The 23,471-nt window shown below is 30.8% G+C and overlaps 1 protein-coding gene across 1 annotated transcript; it reads left to right on the top strand.

Moving 5' to 3' along the window:
• Positions 1-4,748: 4,748 nt before the first annotated feature.
• Positions 4,749-22,380, top strand: Pkg21D (Protein kinase, cGMP-dependent at 21D). The gene is made up of 8 exons (XM_963625.4): positions 4,749-5,090; positions 11,474-12,366; positions 16,943-17,154; positions 17,205-17,485; positions 20,669-20,838; positions 20,891-21,855; positions 21,909-22,097; positions 22,145-22,380. Exons 2-8 carry the CDS (start codon positions 11,500-11,502, stop codon positions 22,305-22,307), a joined length of 2,847 nt encoding a protein of 948 aa, XP_968718.1. The 5' UTR covers positions 4,749-5,090; positions 11,474-11,499; the 3' UTR covers positions 22,308-22,380.
• The last annotated feature ends 1,091 nt before the right edge of the window (positions 22,381-23,471 follow it).

Below are 23,471 nucleotides of genomic sequence, written 5' to 3'. Positions count from 1 at the left end.
TTAAAATAGGTACAGTCACGACCAAAAAAAATGACACCCCTAAAACCGCACCTACAAAACTTTTCGATGTGTAGCTGTATTGTGTAAACTAACCTGTTTGTTGAAATTTATGACCTTAAATATTTTAGTGCTATGCGGCCCGGTTGGTAAGGGTGTCATTCTTTTTGATTGCGACTGTATATGATATAGACTTGTCTTCAAATGTAAAAACACCAAAAAGTAGTGCTTTTGTAATTAGCAAAAATTAACAAAAAATGTTAAAAATAATTAATTAGTAATTATTTTTTATAACCCAGCAAAGTGCTTTGAACCGTAAATTTTTTTGAGCAATAGCATTCGGTTTATTCAAAACACCTTCGCTTTCTAAATCATTCTCTTCATTATAATATCTGCTAAACATTATATTATTTGCAATTTGCCATAATTAATTTGGGAGTAATTTTTTCTCAATTGTATTTTTTTTCGTCTCTGCAACAATCGCCCAGAAAGCGAACTGCTACTTTAAATTATGTTTCGTCCGTTTATGTTGATTTGTAAATTTTATGCATAATTTAAATAAATAGAATTAAATACTATAATAGTGGCTTCAAACTTGAGCGACATTAATTTATCAATGCAGAATTAATTTTCTACCAAAAAGTCTGCGAGATCAGAAAGCTAAGAAAAACTGAGACTATAAAAGCTTCACGACAAAACACGAAAAATAATTAAAATTTCCCATATTTTTCAAACGATGCGGATACAGTTAAACAGATCTGTAAGAAAGAAAATTATAGACCATTTAATTTACCACAAGAGTTTCAAAGCCACTCAAACGATGGATTTGTCATTTCAACCATTTTTTTTTTATTTTTTCGAAGGAATATTTTTGTTTGTATCAAGAACAATATTCGCAATATTTGCTTAAGTTTTTTAAGTATAGTTTTCAAAAAAAATTACCTCTTATTACTACTAGAAATATATTGAGAAATTAATGCTCTGTGATGGCATTTGTTTCCGAAATTAACTACAAAATTGAAATAAAAGCAGCGCAGCTGTTGTTTTTCATAATTGTACATTGATGTTAATAAATTATTTAGAATGTTGTATACATCCATTATTGTTATTTGCTTAAGCCAAAAATTTAATTGTAGTTTGCAGCTTGTAAATTCCTATGCCAAGCAAATAAAACTTTCAGATATTCTAACTATAGTTATTGTGTAGGAATTTATAGGTAAACCATTATGCCTACTCCATGTCTCTGTACACTTTTTATTGTAAAAATCTTATTTTTTATGTGCACTAATCGTTAAATTAATTTCAGATACAAAAATAACTATTTTTCTCTAAAAACTGACAATTTCGTTCAAATATGCCCTTTTTCAGGTCAGACCTACAAATTTTCGAAAAACAAGTTTGATTTATTCCATAATGACGCAAGAAGTCGTCTTAGATTTAAAGAATTTGGCAACCTACAACAACGCAACTTCAAACAATTGCAAAAGAAGAGACATTGCAGAAGAGAAGAACTTGTTAATTATTAAAGAAATGCGTTTGCTTTCTGTTTTCTCAAAAATAAAATGCGAAAACTTGTAACAAAAATAAAAATAAAACGTTTTATGATCAATTTTATCTACCTCCCGACAATATTTATATTTATCAAAATTTAGTTGTAGTGTTGTAGAGAAATGAAAAATTTTGATATTAAAGAATTAAGGGGATCCCCACCACTTAAAGAGTTCCTCTTTTTAGTTTAAAATTTGTTAAACAATCAAACTAAATTTTGTACTGTTTATCGATAACTATAACTTGTTGCTATTTACTATTGGTTTCAACAGGTAACATATGCAGATTCTAATACAAATAATTTTGAGCTTAACCTATACTGTTCGATTTTGCCTAGTTTTTAGAATTTATAATTTTTTTTTGACAGAAACAAAGTATTTTAAAAAATCTATTACACAAAAAGTGTAAACACTAGAGTTCGATTTTCACCAGTTGCGTTTTGAAATTAAGAACGTATAACAAAAGAAAAAAGTTATTGTTTAAAGTTGAAAACATTCTATTAAACAACATAATAACTGTTTTGATTGAAAAAAATTAAACGAAATAAGAATTTTATGATTTCGATGGAAATAGGACTGAGTTTCTTTTCTGTGTGAGTTATATGGGCAACCAATTATGCACCATCACATTTAAAGTGATGTATAAGTGCACTTGTGTATTTGTACAAGTCCAATCCAAGATAATTAATTATAATTAATAATAAACCCAAAACATACTGTAAATATGATACTAAATTATAATATCGGATTTACACAATTTTTGTTTATAATAAAATATTTTAAAACAGTATTTTGTGTTTCTCTAGTAACCAACTACGAGAAGTAAGAAGGACCACAGGTAGAAGTAGTAAAGTTTCTAAAAGGCATTGTCTATAATATTTTATTTTGTTGCTAAAAAAAAAGAAGTACATTTTACTGTTTTTTTTTTCGCAAAAAGTAGTTATTTTGGAACTACCTAATTTCTTATTGTTGAATTATCTTACAATTTTAAATTAAATTGTAAAATATGTCGATATCTTCTGTAATTTCAACAATTATTTAAAAACAATTTAAATAAAATGCCTAGAAAATAATCAATACAGAATTAATTTCTAATTTCGTAAAAAAAATAGTTGCAAGTTAAATTTTTGTCTGAGAACAATTTTTTCAATAATGATTACAGCAAAGGATATAATAAAAAATAAAATAAATAAAAAAGGCAGGGTTATCAATTTTTCAAAAAGCAGGATGTCATCTAATATTTTCAAAAAAAAGTTAAAGACATGTTTTGGAGTTTGGAAACAGCGAAACTTAAGTAATAATTATAAGAAGAAGGTTGAAAAAATTGCCAAAAAACAGCTCGTGTAATTCTACTTTTAGTCGTAATTCGTAAGGTTAAAAATTTTTATTAAACGCGAACTACCTAATGAATTATGCTTCTAAAGGGTGTTCCGTCTAAAATCCACATTAGAAGAACTGGTAGCTCTAATAATGACATTCATCTGAAAATGTGCATACAACTGTAATCCCTTAGGTCCTGCTCAATAAAAATATTTTCAAGATAATGACACTTCCGGTTATACCAGAAGTCGCTATCAACTTCCTTATTTCATATAGAAAGCTACATTTTTTAATGCGTTTTTGGATTACAAGAGGTATGTTAAAGTAGTTTTCATAAGCTTTCTCTATACCTCAATTAAGCCGTTTACGAAATATTTAGGATTTTAATTTTTTTTTAATTTACACCTTCCAGTTCTAAAATCGATAACTTTGCCATTTTCAAAAATTTAGAAATATTTTTAAGCTCATTTCAAAGAGGAAGCTCAAATCTTTTCTTTGGTGTTTTCAAATATGTAATAAAGAATAAGAAACCTCAAATGTTTAAAGTTAAGTTTTTGGAACTTTAAGCATCCATAACTCAATTTTTTCAAATAAAATGCCATTAGTTTTATTTCATTAAATTGTAGAGAATTTAATTCTGCATCGATGTGTATTAACATTCCCTATACTTATGTTTTCAAGTTACAATAACTTTTTGTTGGGATTGACAAATTTATTATCCATAGGCTTTTTCTTATAGTTTGCCAATGAAAAAATGTGAGAAATTAAAGTTTTTAAACCAACATTCAATGAATTTATTTTGTTTTCACAAGACGGACAACACAATTTTGAACAGAATTTGTCGTTTGTTCAACCAGAACGGTTTTTATGTTAAACTGCAAAAAAAGTTGTGGTTAGTAAGACATTTTCTACAATGTCAAAAAAACCAACATAATTCGAAAATTATCATAGATAAGTATAGAGAATGCTAATACAAATCGATGCAGAAAAAAATAGTAAAAAAAAATTGGGACATTCCATTCGAAAAAATTAAGTTATGAGTACTTGAAGTTGTTCAAATTTACCTTAAAATTTTTGGGTTTGTTAACTTTTTTTTTCCAATTTTCAACACACTGGAGAACGTATATAGGCTTTCTGTTTTAATTCTCCAAATATGATTTTAAAATCTCTAAAACTAAGAGAGTCATCGATTTTTTAAGTGACAGATGTAAATCCAAAAATTTTCAAAAAATCTTAAATATCTCATAAACGGTTAAACTTTAAAGACGTCCTTAAATTAACTCAACTTCAATACTTCATGTGGGGTTTAGACGGAACAGGCTGTATACTCGGCTGCATACAAATTTTCAGATAAATATTCAGATTATTATAAACATTTATAAATACACCCACACTTTTGCCAATCTATATATAGATATCATTTTTAATTATTTTTGTTTTTCCATTATGTTTGATTAAATTATCTATTTCATAATTTTTCACAATATAGGAGTATCTGAGTAAACAGTATTTGATGAATTCAACTTATAATTATTTTGCATCTACGTTCTCTGATATTTTCTCATTTGTGCAACTATAAGGTTTAATTCATACGTAAAGTCGTACTAATAATAAGCGGAAGTAGCAATTGACACGCTTGGCGAATCTCTCCTACATACAGATAATGTTCAACCTCTCTGTTTAATTTTCTAGACAACCCGTATACAAAAAAGCATACGCTAAATTAATACCCGAACAGTCGACAGACCGTGATAAGAATTCTCTCATAATCACTTTATTAACGTACAACATTCGCAAATAAAATTTTTACCACGTGATCGAAAAGTGCCAGACCTGAAGCAACATATTACAATATTCAGTAGAATTTTCTCCGCACGAAACAATAGCCAGGCATAGAAAGTGTAAATACAAACATTTGATCTACATTAAACGCTATTTTTAAACAATGATAAGATTACACTGATCTGATAGTGTTCGCTATAATGAGAGGAGCGAGGTCGATAGGGAATAGTGAATTAGATGAAATCTACTTTGTCAGATTACATGAGCGCTTGTTACACTGAGCCAACCTAACGCAAACTCCACTGTTTTTATTTTAAGTACTCGACTTGTTCAATGACTCTATAAATAACGCTACTTTGTTCATTTTCGTCAAGTGTCTGTGCGATTTTTTTGAGGATTTTCCAAACCATAAATCCAGCCAAATGTCCACCGACCTTTTCCCAGGTAAGTAAAATTTCTAAGACAAATTTTCAAAATAAATTAGTTTTGCGGTTGGCAGCTAATTCAATTGTCACATAGTTTTTACTTTTTGTTCATTTATTATTACCACAGCTGCTTGGTCACCTTGGCCACGAAGATTTTCGTTACATCACTTATTATAATAACATGATGTTCCTAAAATACACATTTTTTAATGCCGCTACTTCGTTGTTTTCTACCGGTTGCAAAGTTGTAGCGCCAATGTTGAAGGTTAGCAGTTATTTAAAACAATTTTACTACGTGTCCGTGACACTGACTTTGCTAAATGCACAAAATTCAGCTGAAGTCTCTGAAATTTCCATTTTTCTTTTCATGCCACCAACAAAGGAAAAATCGTGTTATAAAAATATCGTATTTACGCAAAATGCAAATTACCGATTCATTGTTAAACAACACAAACAGATAACCTACAAGTCTACAAGCGACAGGTCAAACGTTCTAATATTTCTATGACAAAGGGATGCCTTATAAATTTGGGAAAACGTTGAAGAACGCGTTGAACGCTGCGATAAATATTTTTCATTCTAGCTGCTACTTTTAGCGACATTATTTCCAAACAAAATAGTTAATTTGTTTAGATGCAATTAGTACGCGATGGAAACGATAAAGGCAATAAAACTTGAAATCTACTTTTTGAGAACCGCCTAAATGATTCCATGACGCACATGTATATACCCATTGATGCTATTTTATTTGTTTTATATAAAGCCCCTTATTTACACAACGAGGAGGCAGTTATTTCAGGTCACTGAAAGGAAAACTTGAGCTATAATAAATATTACTACTCTGCATATCATTGCAATCAATTGAAAGTTTATAAAAATATTTGAGAAAATTATGACCTTTACACTTTTTACAAAATAATTTATTATTAACTCAAAAAGACAAAATACGGAATTGAAAGCCGGTTTTTGTGTGAAGACAAATATTAGCAGTGTAATTTTTCTTTTCAAAAATAGTTAGCGACAGCAACGAGCTAATTGGATTTTTATTACTTTCAATAATTTACTCTTATTTTTGCGCATATGAAACTGATAACAATAATAACCCAGAAAATGTATTCATTATTATTAGTCATTTAAGTTAAAAAAATTAATGTTCTAGGAAAAAAATCCTAAAAAAAGGTACAAGAATTTACCAAACGTTTTGAGAAACTGAGCAATAACTTTCGTTTCTGTGTGTTTTAAGTTTTAACAAAGACTTAAATCTTTTAACAGAGAAGTACATAAATAAAACTCCATATGAAAACCTATTCCAACTCATATTTCCTAGATTATCAGGAAATAAAACATATCCGGATTTTTCTTAGTTTGAATTACTGATTCTTATTTTTTGCTTAAATATGTAAGTGTTTATTTGCAAACGATGAAAAGCCAGTCGTTCTTAAAAATAATTCTTTTTTTAATCCAGTTTAAAAAAAAAGATATCAAATAATAATAATTGTAAAGTGGAAAATTTTTTAAAGCAGAAATTATTATTACTATTTAGGAAACATTATTTTTTACTTAAAAATTTAAATGCAAACTTGAAGAAATTTGCCGTATTGTGGGAGATAAGGGCTTGATATTGCCCTTAAAAATCCTTTAAGTGAGTAGGAATTTTCCTGTTATATCGAATATCGTTGGTTTCGTCTCTTCGATCTTCAGTTAGGAGTAGAGATATTGATAATCATTTATAACAGTTGTTATTTGTTTACAAATTATTATTTAAACTAAATATTTTTGTAATGCTACGGAGTATGTGTATACAAAATTTCAGCTTGTTCCCATACCAGGAACTCTCTCAAATTTGATTTGCAAAACATACAGCAGACAGAAAACAAAACAAGATAAATCTTAAAAAAAATAATGAAAAATTACAATGTTTGCTTCGCTTTATATTTCTGACAAATTTTGAAATCGCTGCGAATACGATTAAGGATGTAATACAAAAAAATATAAGGAGCAAAGTTGCAGAAAATAAAATATTAAACTTCCTTCAAATAACTCCGGATCAGCATTTCTGTGTTTAACCATATTTTTCCGTTAGGTAAAATAAATTGACAATGCGAATGTTTTTAACCTTTAATTTCTCGAAGCCAAGATTTTTAATTGGGTTGCTAGTTGTATACCAAGAGAGTAAAGAAATGTATTGTCTCTAAGGGAGAGAAAAAAACCTTTCCTTGAGTCATACAGGTGTTCTACAAACATAAGTGCCCTCCAAAAACTGAAATAAAGAAGCCAACAAGAACTGCTTGTATTTTAAGGTCAAATCGAATTTTTTAACAGTGAAGTCCATAGACGGAAACTCTAGATACTGTCTCTCGGAAATTCCATTCTGAATGCATTTTTTTTTCATCTACATCTAGAGAAACCTCTATACTAGGTTGATAAGAAAGCGTATTCTGGCTCATATTTCTTAGATAAGCCATTATTAAGATGTGAAAAGTATGTAGTTTGAGTTATAGATTCCATTTTCTCTTTTATTTTATCTAATTTAAAACAAATAATTGCAATAATAATAGAGCATCTTTCGAAGCACAAATTATGACTGGGGTTCCAGGAGAAACAAAACAATATTTATTTTAAAATTTTATTTGGTATGTTTTATATTATAAATTTTTATTTTATGCAATGCACCATCAGAGGTAACTAAATGATTATTTTTTTTAACCAAGAATAAATTTTAACTTTTTATGTATGGCACAAAATGAACTTTGGATACTCAATGGAGTGTAATGGGAGCCAAAAAAATAAAAAATTATAAAGTTTTTTCTTGAATATACATGTTCAAGTTGATAAACTGTAAGTTCGTCTGTAAGCAAAATGTTCTTCTCTGTAAAAAAAAACATTATTTTTAGGCACTTTGCTAATAGATATATTTTTTAAATAAAAACTTGATTTTTTTTTAATTTTATTTTTTATTCCTTGTTACTTATGGTAATTTTTCATTTGAGATAAAAGTAAGTCCTGTGTGTGCAAGTTTTTCACAGTGTAAATCATACAAAACACCAATAACCTATTATTTTTTAAATAGGTATTAAAACGAAAATTTTGCGAATTTAACAATTTTTTTATTTTTTTTTAGTCTTTGTTTAATAACGTAACGATGAAAAAATCCGGCGCGTATTTTACGCGTTTTGCCTTTCAAAAAATGAAAGGCAAATACCTACCTACGTACTCGTATATATTCTTTTACGTTTTACACTCGCACCTGTACAGCATCTGGTTTTTAATAAGATAATAAGAGACGTTAGAAAAGTAATAAACTTGTGGTTACTTAATGTACGGATTAGTCAAACAATATGCATAAATGCATAAAAATTTAGATGGCTTAAAATAAAATTGAGTAAGCGGTTAAAAATAATACAGGTTATTATTAAAAAATAAAAATACTTCATCTCATTAATAATTCTGGTAGACCTAGGCAAGGCTAGGAAGTCATCGACATGTAGGTAAATAATTCTTTCACATATAGTTCGTAAATGAACTGCTTTCGTTATTTTCAGTAAAAGTATTTTCATTGGCTTATGAACTGACGTTCCAAATTATGGTGCATATCAATCACGAGCGTAATTAATATTCTTGGATTTCAAAGGAATTTCGAAGATTTGCGTAAACGCAGTCAAAAGAAATGGGTTGTTTCATACAAGCGCACCTCACTTTCAAAAATCCAACAATGTGTTTTCCAACTGATAACACTGGACAACAAATTAATAGTTATTAATACTACGAGTGCAAAAACACAAGCTTAAAGTTCGTCATGTAACGAGCGTATGCCGTTTTCGACATATATAAGTTTTTTGAAAATTTTTGGATTTGCATGTGTGACTTCAAACATAGATAATCTCTTGCCATTTTTGGAAATTTTGAAATTCCTTGTAAAAAGTTGAGTAAAAAAGTTAGCAAACCCCAAATTTTTTAGATTAAGTTTGCAGAACTTTAAACACCCATTATTCAAAATTTTTTAATAAAATACCACAATTTTTATTTTATCAAATGGTAAAGAAGTTAATTCTTCATCGAACTGTATTAACATTCCCTATACTTATGTTTAACAGTTTTCAAGTTATCCAAATTTTTGTGGGCATTGAGAAATTCATTAGCCAGAGCTCTTTTCGCATAGAAAACGTGAGTAAAAATATAAGATATCAAAATTTTTCAAATCCAAACTGAATGAATTTATTTTGTTTTAAAGAAAAGGAAAGCTTATTTTTGAACAAAACTTGTTGTTTATTCAATGAGGAAGGTTTTTTTGCCAAACGGTGGATAGTAAGGAATTTTCGTCAATGTCAAAGAAAACATAATTAACATAATTAAAAAATCATCACAGAATAGGAATAGAAACTGCTAATACTGTTCGCTGGAGAATTAAATTTTTTTCGACCTATTGAAATAAAAATTGGGGCATTCGATTTAAAAAATTGACTTATAACGTTATAACTTGTAAAAGTTGTTCAAAAATAATGTTAAGATTTGGTATTTTTAAACTTTTTTTTTTCCAATTTTGGACACACTGAGTAAAAGATATAGGCTTTCTTTTTTGATTGTCCAAATACGATTTCCAAGACTCTAAAAATGTCAGAATTACCGATTTTTGAAGAGAAAGGTAACCTTGATTTTTCAAGTTATGATTTAATTATAGAAATTTGGTAGCAGAAGTATTTTAGTTTCTAGCCGAAGAATTTTTTCAAAACATGTAAGAATAGCAAAAATATTCTTCTTTATGATCTAGTTTGGAACCTTTAGACTTGTTTTAGCAATATCTGAGGTCAGTTCATGACCCATTAAGGAAGTCATCGACATGTAAATGATTTTTTCCCATCTATCGTTATTTTCAGTAAAAGTATTTTCATTGGCTTATGAATTGACGTTCCAAATTATAGTGCATATCAATCACGAGCGTAATTAATATTCTTGAATTTCAAAAGAATTTCGAAGATTTGCGTAAACGCAGTCAAATGAATTGGGTTGTTTCATACAAGCGCACCTCACTTTCAAAAATCCAACAATGTGTTTTCCAACTGATAACACTGGACAACAAATTAATAGTTATTAATACTACGAATGCAAAAACACAAGCTTAAAGTTCGTCATGTAACGAGCGTATGACGTTTTCGACATATTTAAGTTTTTTGAAAATTTTTGGATTTGCCTCTGTGACTTCAAACATAAATAATCTCCTGCTATTTTTGGAAATTTTGAAATTCCTTGTAAAAAGTTGAGTAAAAAAGTTAGCAAACCCCAAATTTTTTAGATTAAGTTTGCAGAACTTTAAACACCCATTGTTCAAAATTTTTTAATAAAATACCACAATTTTTATTTTATCAAATGGTAAAGAAGTTAATTCTTCATCGAACTGTATTAACATTCCCTATACTTATGTTTAACAGATTTCAAGTTATCCAAATTTTTGTGGGCATTGAGAAATTCATTAGCCAGAGTTCTTTTCGCATAGAAAATGTGAGTAAAAATATAAGAAATCAAAATTTTTCAATTTCAAATTGAATGAATTTATTTTGTTTTAAAGGAAAGGAAAGCTTATTTTTGAACAAAACTTGTTGTTTATTCAATGAGAAAGGTTTTTTTGCCAAACGGTGGATAGTAAGGAATTTTCGTCAATGTCAAAGAAAACATAATTAACATAATTAAAAAATCATCACAGAATAGGAATAGGGACTGCTAATACTGATCGCTGGAGAATTAAATTTTTTTCGACCTATTGAAATAAAAATTGGGGCATTCGATTTAAAAAATTGACTTATAACGTTTTAACTTGTAGAAGTTGTTCAAAAGATATAGGCTTTCTTTTTTAATTGTCCAAATACGATTTCCAAAACTCTAAAAATGTCAGAATTACCGATTTTTGAAGAGGTGTAAATCCAAAAATTTTCAAAAAGGGATAAATTTAGGTATAGGGTAAGCTAACGGAAATCCCCTCAAAATAACGTGAGTTGTAAAAACGTAGTAAAAACATATCTTCAATTTAAAATTAAAATAAAATAAAATTCTGGTAATAAAAGACCTAGACAAGGCTAGGAAGTCATCGACATGTAAATGATTTTTTCCCATCTATCGTTATTTTCAGGAAAAGTATTTTCATTGGCTTATGAATTGACGTTCCAAATTATGGTGCATATCAATCACGCTCGTAATTAATATTTTTGGATTTCAAAGGAATTTCAAAGATTTGCGTAAACGCGGTGAAAAAAATTGTGTGCTTTCATACAAGCGCACCTCAACTTGTTGCCCACTTTTCACAAAGCCATCAGTGAGAGCCATACGGCCGTTTGTTTCCAACTCACAAACTATGTATGAAAACTAGAAAACCGAAACCTGTAAATTTCCACGTGTTTGTTTACTTTTCAGTGTGACGAAAATACAAAGTTTTCCTAATGGTCGAATCCTGTCCGAGATCCTCGATGAAGCAGATAAATAACTTGATGGTGGAAGAATCGTACAGTTTGAATTTGTATCCCGCCTCAGTCGGCGCCCTAGCAATGATCGGCCATGCGCAGCAGGAGCCCTTGGAGGGGGCCCGCGCCCTCTTCAAAAAATCGCACACATGCGGCAGCCTCTACGCCAAGTGCGGCTGCAGCCATGACCCCCCGCCGCCCCCCGTCCAGCCGCGCGCCCCCGAGCCGCCCCCCAGCCCCTCGAAGAGGGGCTCCACGCCCGCCATCGCCTCCATCTACCCGCGAGCCGACACCAAACGCCTCTCCAACCCGGAGATCAACAACAGCTCGCGCCACAAGACCGTCATCAAAGCCAACGTCTACCTGAACCACCCCGAGATCACGTTCCCCATCCCGGTGGAGCTCCAGGACAAGCCCAACCTCGCCAAGTCGCTGCCCACCAGCATCGACCTGGACGAAGTCAAAAAGTCCAACCTAGACTACCACAAGTACAACGTGCTGGCCTACGAATGCAGCGCCAGTAAGGAGGAAGAAGCGAAGAAGTTCCTCAGCGATTTCGGAATCTTCGGGCCGATGGGCAACGGTGTCGCGACCCTTCGGCGAAGCTCCAAAAGCTCGCTCGACGGCGACGTCATCCAGCAAATCCGGAAAAACTCGCGCCGACTTTCCGGAGCGCACGAAGAGAACGACTACTTGAAAACAATCGTCGCGCGATTAAAAAAAGATCTTGCGGAACTGGAAGTCAAGTATGGATCGCTACAATCGGAACTGTACGAAACCAGGAGGCAGCTCACGTGCAAAGAGAGCGAAGTGCTCAAATTGCAACGCGAAATTCATAAGCTCAAGGTGAGTTTGGTGTAATATCAGTTGTATTGTGTCGCATTATTGTGTGCCTTCGACCAATTCAAAGAAAATGACGACAATGCTATCAAATGTAGGCATTATTTGAATGTCATGCTGGTGTGGCGTCAAGCCTTTACAAAACACTATCTACATGCTACAATAGTATTTACAGTTTTGACAGTTCGATAGCGCACTTTTCTACCAGATAAAGCGTGAATTCAAATCAAGATGTGCTAAATTAAGAACCAAACACGCTAGACTTCTATTAGTCGCAGTCGTTGGCCCTTAAATTTGGGGAAAGACTAGAAAATTGTTGCGTGTTAACGGACCGAAAATTCACCCTTGAATAATGCAATAAAAGCTGCCACGACTGTTCTATTAATTCCGATCGTAAATTAAATTTAGTTGCACCGCAATATGAAATCGTAGGTTTTCCAAATGTCTACAGATTGAAATAAGGGAAAGAAAATTTAAATAAAAGAAATAAAATAAATTGTCCAATAGAAATCGAATCGCAGTTCCTCAAGTAACATTGGTTTGTTCACGAAGTTTTTTGACGAATTACTTCATAATTATGAAAAATATTTTTTCTGGGTGATATAAATATTAACTATATATGGTACACTTTTTTTGATAATACAGGGTGAACAGGGTGTCCCAGCCATGTGAAAAAGTCTATTATTGACCTTTAAATGTTAGTAAATTTATCTTTTTTTTCGAAAGTCGTACATACTAACCCTCTAACTCAGCTAAAATAATTTTTAATTATACTGGGTGTTTCCAAAATTAGCTACAACACAAACTTATATTTTTTTGTATATCTGGATGTAGCTTTTAACACTGATATTATTAGTCGGTTTTGCTTTGTTTTTGAAATAATTTGATTTTTTTGACAAAAACACGCTTTTTTAATGTTTTACATTAACTATATTGAATCTAAGTTATACCTTTTTAACTACAAACTTATAAAAGTGTTTGACTAACATGCCCCTTTAGTCACTAAAACACTCACATGAAGAACCATTAAGAAATATATATGAAAAAAAGACACAGTCCTCACAAAATTTAAACAAACTAAACTTGAAGTTGATTGGGATAAGAATATGGCTTCGTAATTTTTGTGTGTCTAAAATTAAAAAAGGAAAAACATGTTTTCATTTAAAGTTCAAGTCAGTAAACTTATTCAAAAAACAAATAAAGTTAAAATTTATATTACTTCAGTAATTATTATTCTTTAGCTGTTTTTGTTTTTCATTTTGTATTATTATTTTTAACATTTTTTCAATAAAATTTAGGATATATCTACTTTTTTTTAAGTATTACTTAAGAATTATATTATTTTCTTTATTAAAGGCTTTTATTATTATTATTATTATTATTATTATTATTATTATTATTATTATTATTATTATTATTAAAGGAAAAATAACTAAATGATTGCTTGGAATTATTTTCTGAACTAATTGTCAATAAATATTTTTCTGTTTTCAAATAAAATAAATGCAGAAGGAAATACATCTTAAATTTAAATGAACTTAGCGATTTTGTAAAGATATTAAAAATTGAGGTCAATGCTCGTTGTCTATAAACTATCAAATTTAAGTGATGTCACCGATTTAATACAACTCTCCAGATTATTCTGAGATTTGATTGACACTTAAGATAATCGAAAGCAATAAATTAATTATTTTTTTAGAAAATCAGTGATTGCCACTTGAGTATATCCACTTGTGTATACTGATAACTATTTACCTACATACATGTGATTCAAATTTATTTCACTATAAGTATGAAAATCTAGCCTCATTTCCTATGTATAGACTCTAGCCGATTGATTTAAATATCCATGCATAGATGCAGAAGTGTGTAGAAATAGTGTCCATATTAACTGTAGTATTTTAAATATACCACTCAATAATGCTTTGACTATAAAAAATCTAGAACAAATTAAACTTATTCGTTCAAAAAAAGGTCTTTGTTTTATTGTATTTATGAGTGAATGATAAAAATCAAAACAAAAACAGAGTATTTTTGGCACAAATGTTTTTTGGGTAAACACTAATTAGTGTGCCAGGTCAAAAAAAATCACCACATCCGGACCACTTATTTTCACCAGATCACCAGATTTGAGTTAAATCTTTTCAATGAAACGAAATGGCAAAAAATTTCATATTACTTTTATTTTAACAATTTAATAATATTTTTATTAACAAAATTTCGTTCATGAAACTGGCGATTTCTATTTAATTTTTTTAATTTTGAACGTGTTGTCATCGGTTCAAAAACGAACTAACTCTGAAATAACGTCAATTTCGATATTTTCGTAATTTTTGGGTTCGGTTCAAAAAGTGTTAAAAACTCAAATAAGAAACTTGAAAGGCCTAGTTCAGTAGCTGGCAAGCGTGCGCAAATACCCAGTATTTTTTTTTGACGAAATTTCGCATCATGCCAACTTTTTTAACTTTTTTAATTGTTTGGTTTATTTTTGACAAAAATGTGCTAAATAATTTAGTTTCTTGTTAAAAAAGTTTTAGTACAAAAATACGTTTAAGCTTAATTTCTTGATCTCTTCGCTGAAAATTAAACTAAAACAATGGAGAGTGTAATTTTCGTTTAATTTTTTTTTAATTTCGTGTTTAGTTTTTTTTTCAGTTTATTTTAAGCGAAATGTCTAAAAAATTCTAAGATTTTAGTTGAATAAAATACTACGATCTTCAACCAAATTGTATTAGTTTAATTTCCGACAAAATTTCGCTCAGAAAAAAGGAATCGAGCTAAATCTTTGTGATTTTTTGGCGTTCTTTGACAAGATCTTCAAAACTAATTAAGTCTCTAGTTCAAAAACAAACTAAATTGAGTAAAATAAGCTAGCAAGTTCAATCTAATTTGGTAATTAATATTTAATCAGTATTTTTATGAAATTTTATAAATTAAGTAATTGCGTATCTACTACTCAGGCTTGATGTAAAAAAAAATTCCAAAAAAAAAATTAAAACCTTAATTCCAAAGCAAATGGATTTTTGACCGATTTTAGATGGTAATTTTTTTTAATAGAAGTTTTTTATTTTAAACGAAAATTTGTTACACCATAAAATTTCTTTGAAAAAGATGTCTTGTTAACCACGAAATAAAAGTTTATTTCAAATAAATAGCTGAGAAGCAACCTTTTTACTTTGTATTGAAGGAAAAAAATCACCACTGCAAAAAATCCTTTGGAATTCAGTTAGTCCTTTTCAAAGTCCTTTTTCACTATTTCCTATTTTAAAAGAAATTGAACCATTTTTTAAAATATTTCCCGGATTACATTAAACCAAAGGAAATCTGGTGTACAAAATTTGGGGTGAGGTATACCCTTCGATTTTTTCTATTAGTCGTATTACTTTTGTAACACCTGTACAATATAGAATTTTCCGTATTGTCTAATATTTTTATTTTGATTTTATCCTTTGCATTCTGTATTTTTTAAAGTGAGTACCTGTTCACACATAAGTTTAAATTGAAGAATACTCCGTAATTTTTGTTTAAGTTTTTTTTAATTTCGTGTTTAGTTTTTGTTTTCAGTTTATTTTAGGCGAAATGTCTAAAAAATTCTGAGATTTTAGTTGAATAAAATACTACGATCTTCGACCAAATTGTATTAGTTTAATTTCCGTCAAAATTTCGCTCTGAAACGAGCGAATCGAGCTAAATCTTTGTGATTTTTTGGCGTGCTTTGACAAGATCTACAAAACTAATTAAGTCTCTAGTTCATAAACAAACTAAAACGAGTGAAATAAGCTAGCAAATTCAATATAATTTGGTAATTAATATTTATTCAGTACTTTTATGAAATTTTATGAAATAAGTAATTGCGTATCTACTACTCAGGCTTGAAGTAAAATTTCCAAAAAAAAAAGAAACAAATTAAAACCTTAACTCCAAAGCAAATGGATTTTTGACCGATTTTAGATGGTAATTTTTTTTAATAGAAGTTTTTGATTTTAAACGAAAATTTGTTACACCATAAAATTTCTATGAAAAATTACAAAATTGCAGGAATACAGACCCGTTTACAGAAGCCGAATTGCATTTAATACAGAATTTTGTAAATTAATTCGAAGTATTAAATTGCCAGTCATTTTGCATTGAAAAAAGCCCAATAATCAACGAAATAAAGGTTTATTCCAATTAAATGGCTGTGAAGCAACCTTACTAATATTCTGGAATCCTTTTGAATTAGTCCTTTTCAAAGTCCTTTTTCACTATTTTCTACTTAAAAAAAAGTTGTTCCATTTTTGAAAATATTTCCTGGATCACATTAAACCAGAGGAAATCTGATGTACAAAATTTGAGGTAGGTATACCCTTCGATTTCTTCTATTAATCGTATTATTTTTGAAACACCTGTACAATATACTCATAATAATTTTCTATATTGTAAAATCTTTTTATTTTTACTTTATTCTGTATTTTTTAAAGTGAGTACCTGTTCACACATGAGTTTAAATTGAAAAATACTCCGTAATTTTTTGTGAAATAACCCATCTACACAAAACATAATCGTGCCTTAATTTAGTGGCAAAAAATGATCGATATTTCAGAGCGTACTCCAGCAAACCACAACATTTATTCAGGATGGCGATATTCTCACGAGCCTCCAGGAAAAGCACGCGATGGCTAACCGAGCTCCCCAAAGTCAACAATCTCTCACCAACAGCTGTGTTTTAAAGAAACAGGGTGTATCAGCCGAATCGAGCGAATCCACCGGTCAAGCAAGCGACATTACCATTCCGAAACATGATAAGGACTTCAGGTAAGCACGTAATTCACCCCTCAATTAGGCACTCCGTCACGCAATTACAGGTCCAAACAGCTTATCAAAGACGCGATCATGGACAACAACTTTTTGCAAAATTTGGACACGTCACAAGTGCGAGAAATCGTCGACTGCATGTACCTCAAGGAGTATCCGCAGGGTTCTTATGTGATCAAGGAAGGAGAAGCTGGAGCGCATTTATTTGTCTCAGCTGAGGGTGATTTTGAGGTGATGAAAGAAGATAAGGTTTTGGGGCACATGGGGCCAGGGAAAGCCTTCGGAGAGTTGGCGATTTTGTATAATTGTACCCGAACTGCTTCAATTCGAGGTAAATTGTTTTCAAAACTAAAAAAATTAGTACTTAAGTAGGGCAAAGTGCCGTTGTAAGTCACGTTTTTGAAAATTATATACACGATACATTCTTCTGCTTGTGCTCAAAGGGAGAAACTGTTTAAATATGCTATAAGTGCAGAAAAAATTTAGAGAAATGAAAAATAAAATAGGTGTTTTGTGGGCATTATTTCCCTTCGACAATGAGTGTTAAAGAGAAAATGAAATACTTTTGGCCCTGTAGTGGACTCTTAGAAATAAAATAGATTTTGTTTTAACCTGAAATTATCAATCGTTAACTCGTAAAACTCTTAAAACAAACTTGCGGTACTGGCCTATCTGTGGGGGGAAAACACACATCAAAAGCGGTCTCGTTTACTGAACACTTATTTTTATGTAGTGAATACGAATCCAAAGTTAATTTTTCGATTTGGAATTGCCTTCATACTGAAAAAAACATTTTTGTGGAAATTTTTGAAAAACTTAAAATTGGTCAAATTTTTTATTTTCATCGTCATATCTTTCTTCAGGATAGAGGTAGAAACTTTGTTTTTTGCAAATGTAGTTTTTAACATAAATACGCAACTTTTAGTTTTGTGAAAAAAACTGAGAAATTGAATTCGTGAATGTTTTAAAGGTATAGAAATGATTCTTGCACCCGAAACAAACCTAAGCTATTAACTTTATTTCATCTCAATTATTTATAGGTCTATCTTTTAAGATAAAAAATTCTCGCATCTCGAAAATTTCACTAGGTACACAAATATGACACGTTACCGGAAAATGTAATTTTCTTTTTTTTTTAGTCCCAACTAAAACTTGTGTTTGTGTTAGAATCCACATTTGATGGAAAATCTTTTGTAAGAAAATGAAGTTTCTAGTTGTTTCCAGAAGAAAGATATGAAAGTAAACACGAAATTTGAGCAGTTGGCAGTTTGTCGTCTAACAAGTAAACATAGCAAAAACGGATTCTTATTTTATTTTGTTTATTTTCACAATTTTGGCAAAATATTTCGTTTTTGCGTAAATTAAAAAATGTTATTTTTGAGTTTTAACCCAATTAGGTGATTTTTCAGCTCGATTTATTTAAGTAAAAAACTCAAAAACGTATTGAAAAAATTAAGTTTAAGTTTTAAATAAAGTTTTGCTCAAAAACGAGATCGAGTAAAACATCAGTTTTTTTTATTTCTGTGATTTTGAGGCGTGTTTTGACAATTTTTTACAAAGTAAATAAATATCAGGTTCCAAAATCAACAAAATTGGCTTCTTGTCTCAATCCGTGTTTATAATCATCTTGAAATCAGCTTGCGATGACAGACCAATACATTCGCTTAAAATTTTTAGTCAATGCATTTCAATGCAAGGAAAAATCAGCTCGGTTTATTGAGGTAATAAATTCAAAAAACGTGTTTAGAAACCTAAAAAAAGTAAAAATACCTCCTTTTTTAATCAAATTTAGTCATTTTTTACCTTATTTTTGACGAAATTTCGCTCAAAAAAAAAACGAAATCGAGTGAAACACGCAAAGTAACATCAGTTTTGTTATACTTTTGTAATTTTCCGACGTGTTTTGACACTTTTAATTTATTTTGTACGTTTTAGACGTTTCTTAATGGACGCGTCAACGCAAATGTTGTTTGCAAAAAAAAAGACCAAAAATAATTATTTATCAAAAATTGTAATTTATTTAAAAACAACTAAACATTAATACCAGTATTGTTATTATTAGTGTTATAACTAAAATGTTTCTAGAATTTTTGCCACATGTCCTATTTGTTCACCATTTTCCTTCAAGAAGTTCAAAATTTGATGGCAGACTGATTGAATTACTTTACATAATTCACTAAATTATAATAAACTATAATTAAATATTTTTGTTTTATTGCTTATTCGATCATGAACCAGCTAAAAACTAAATAAAATATTAAAGTTTGACAATTGTTGACCATTTTGCAAGGTCTACTTGATTGACTATGAAAATTATGAAGTAAAATCCGTTTTTTGTGATTTTTTTCAAAAACTGTAAGAGATAGGTATAGAACGTATTGATAAAAGTCACCATAAATATCGATATTCTTTCGATTGCCGTTAATAAAATAAGGTCGTTTCATTTAAACAAACTGAATTATAGCAGTTTTTTGAAAACCATTTTGAAAAAATCCTAATTTTAACAGTTGACAATTTCGAAAGTTTTAGAAAACTCTTCAAACGTTCGGTTATCGAATGCAAAAAAAAATATTCACTTTTCACAAAGGGTTCAAGGACTGTGATATCTTAGATGCAGCCTTGCAAATGAAAATTTTAACAGAAAATTGACATATGTCAATAACAATCACATATAAATACCAACAATTTGGGTAAATTTTACTCAGCTTGAGAAGGTAAAATCAAATATGCAATAGAAATATGTCGTTACTATTTAAAATTAAAAAATTGGCCCTAATTTTTTGTAGTTCCGGAAGCTTAGCCACTTTAAAAATAATTGATTTAAACCGTATTCAAAATTTTAAAGCTCTAGCTATATTAAAAGATAAAAAGTTTCTAATGTAGGCCCTAAAAGAATCACCTTGCATTTTTGGTTACTATTATGCCTGCTTCTGTTTTTAATTCTTTGCTTCTTAATCGTTGTCCCGTGGTGTGGCTTGTTGTTACTGTAATCCGATCCTTTTTCTTTTTCTTTTTTAGTTTTTTTACCGTGTTTTAGCTTTACTTTGTTTTTTTTCTTTGTCCCACCTCTATTCTTCATTTTCTATTAGTAATTTTTACTTCTTTCTTTACTTCATCTCGTAATTCTTTTTGTATTTGCTTTTCTTATACAGCTATGTCACTATCAATGTATATCGAGTTACCTTGTTTTCTTTTTAGTTTGTTTTTTTGTTCTCCATCTTTTTTTACAACACATTTGTCTTTCCAGATTTTTGTTACTTGTTCTGCCTTTATTTTGGCCTCTAGTTCTATACTGTCAAAATTCTCTACCGCTTGTTTGAGTCAATTTCAATTCCTTTTATTACCACGTTTTTCATTCATTTTCTTTTTTTTTTCGTAGTTTTTGCTCAGCTGTTTGTTGTTAGTTTATTGTTTTTTTAAAATCACATTATCAACGGACTCATAAATTATTGATTGTTGTCCTATGAGCAGTTTTATTTTCAATTAGTTTTTTATCAATTAATTTTTTGTGCAGTGGTTGTTGACTCAAAAGTCTGGGTTTTGGACCGAAAGGTCTTCCAACAAATCATGGTCCGAACTGGCCTTCAGAGACTCCAAGACAATATCAATTTTCTCCGCTCTGTGCCTCTCCTCCAGAATCTCAGCAACGAAGTTTTGGCAAAAATAGCAGACGTCCTCGAAGTCGTACGTTTTTCCCCAACTGTGCCAAATGTTCGCACTATTTGATCGTTTTCAGGAATTTTATCCTGCAGGTGTTTACATTATAAGACAAGGGGCCAACGGTGACACCTTCTTTATCATAAGCAGCGGCTCCGTTAAAGTAACGCAACGGAAACAGGGCTCCATGGAAGATGAGGAAGAAATCAGGATTCTCCAACGTGGCGATTACTTCGGCGAACAAGCTTTACTAAAAGAAGACTGCAGGACTGCCAACATAATTGCAATGAATCCAGGGGTTGAATGCTTGACACTTGACCGGGAATCTTTCAAGCAACTAATCGGAGATCTGAGCGAAATCAAGGAAAAAAACTACGGTGATGAACAAAGACTTAACCGCCAAATCAACTCAACGTGTGCCGAAAACTCGGAATATGACTACATCAGTTTGGACGATCTTGAAGTGATTGCAACGCTCGGTATTGGAGGTTTTGGTCGAGTTGAACTAGTTCAATACGTTCACAATCCGTCACTAACTTTCGCTCTCAAGTGCCTCAAGAAGCAACATATCGTGGACACGCAACAGCAGGACCACATCTTCAGCGAACGCAACATCATGATGAGCTGTCGGAGCAGTTTCATCTGCAGGATGTACAAAACGTTCAAGGATTCCAAATATGTGTACATGTTGCTGGAGGCGTGTCTGGGTGGCGAAGTTTGGACGATTCTACGAGATCGAGGATGTTTCGATGAAGACACGACCAAATTTATCACCGGGTGCGTTTTGGAAGCGTTTGATTATCTACACAGTAGAGGGATAATCTACAGGGACCTCAAACCCGAAAATCTGCTCTTGGACGCCAATGGATACGTGAAACTTGTTGATTTTGGGTTTTCGAAACGGCTGGGGTACAGTAGCAAGACTTGGACTTTTTGCGGAACGCCTGAATATGTAGCGCCGGAAACTATCCTCAACAAGGGACATGACCGAGCTGTGGACTACTGGGCTCTTGGAATTTTAATGCACGAACTTTTAACCGGAAAGTACGTAAATTATTGGTCTGATTGTTTGAGGTGGGTCCATTTTTATATTTTAGTCCCCCGTTTACGGCTTCAGACCCCATGAAAACCTACAATCTCATACTGAAAGGCATAGATATGATCGATTTTGCCAAACATCATATCGGGAGAGCGGCACAAAGTCTTATCAAAAAATTGTGTCGGGATGCTCCATCGGAGAGGTTGGGGTATCAGAAAGGTGGAATACAAGATATTAAAAAACATAAGTACGTTTTCCGAAAGGGTGTTTTCGATTTTAGCACGTTTATTTCAGATGGTTTCAAGGATTTGACTGGGATGGTTTAGTCAATCAAACGCTACCTTCACCAATTAGACAACCAGTGAGAGGTTGTTGCGATACAACCAATTTTGACTGCTTTGGCAAAGATAACGACATTCCTCCAGATGAGTTATCAAACTGGGATTTGGAATTTTAACACAAATACGATGTTTTTATAACTGAAATGGACAATAATTGATGTTAACGTAATAAATTCATATCTTTTACAATTACTGTTTTATTCTAAGATTAAGGTAAAAGTACTAGTACTTTTAAAAACTAGGCCAAGTTGCAGCAAAGATCAATTTTTGATAAATCTAAAACTACAAACATTTCCGTATTATAGAGTAAGTATGCTAAAAGTATTTTTTTACTGTGTCTCAACAGCTAACAACTACAGAGAAACCAGTGTTTGCTGTTTTAAATTTTTTCCATACTTTTCTACAATTCCTCTAATGTTAATTAAGTCATTAATTATTAAAATTGCTGCACAAAATTAGTGTTTTTAGCAATACGCATTTAATGATGTTATTAAGATGCGAATTCGAAATAAAACGTATGTAATTGGTTACAATATTAAGTACATTTTTATTGACACGTACGTAACGTTTGATGATGTAGGGTCAGTAAACTTTGCGATTTTTATTTTATTTACAATGACAACTGCTATAACTTAAAAAATATTTTTTATTAACATGGAAAATGCTCAAGTCCCAGTTAACGCCCCACAGTTTTGGATTTTTAATGTCTGTAAAAAAACATTATATACCATTTCACTTCATAATAGAATTTTGCAACAGCGCTATTAAATTTTTTGGAGTGAAATGGAGCACAAATTGAGAGTTTCTGGTAGGTTTTCTTAGCTCAAAACGTGTCGATAGGCTTTAGTTTAACACAGAATTTTTTTCTTTTACAGAAACTCTCAATTTGTCGTCTGTTTTTCAACCCGAAAAATTCAAATGCGCTGTTGTAATTCTACTATGAACTGAAATGGGATATACATATGTGATTTCTGTTCATTAAAATCGAAAATAATTTTCAAAACTAAATTATACTTATTTTTACCAAATCATGCCACAGACAGTATTCTGTACTTTTTCGAAGAACCAATCCGTCCATAAATAGAAAAAAATTGCAACATTTTTCAAAACATTTAACACCTATTTTTAAATGTCAGACGATTGTCAAATGCTCAATCTAATAATTGTTGTCATGTTACATTCCCATTGATCAAAAGTTGGTCCGTGGTTTTTACAGCGCATTCCCATTGGTCACGAGTCTGGCTTATCTTAAAAAACATCTGTATCTTAAGTAGAGGCCA

The sequence above is a fragment of the Tribolium castaneum genome, chromosome 1 (assembly GCF_031307605.1).
Source record: "Tribolium castaneum strain GA2 chromosome 1, icTriCast1.1, whole genome shotgun sequence".
Taxonomy (NCBI): Eukaryota; Metazoa; Arthropoda; class Insecta; order Coleoptera; family Tenebrionidae; genus Tribolium; species Tribolium castaneum.
The sequence above is the reverse complement of the archived record's forward strand: the minus strand, read 5'-3'. Positions and strand labels throughout refer to the sequence as shown.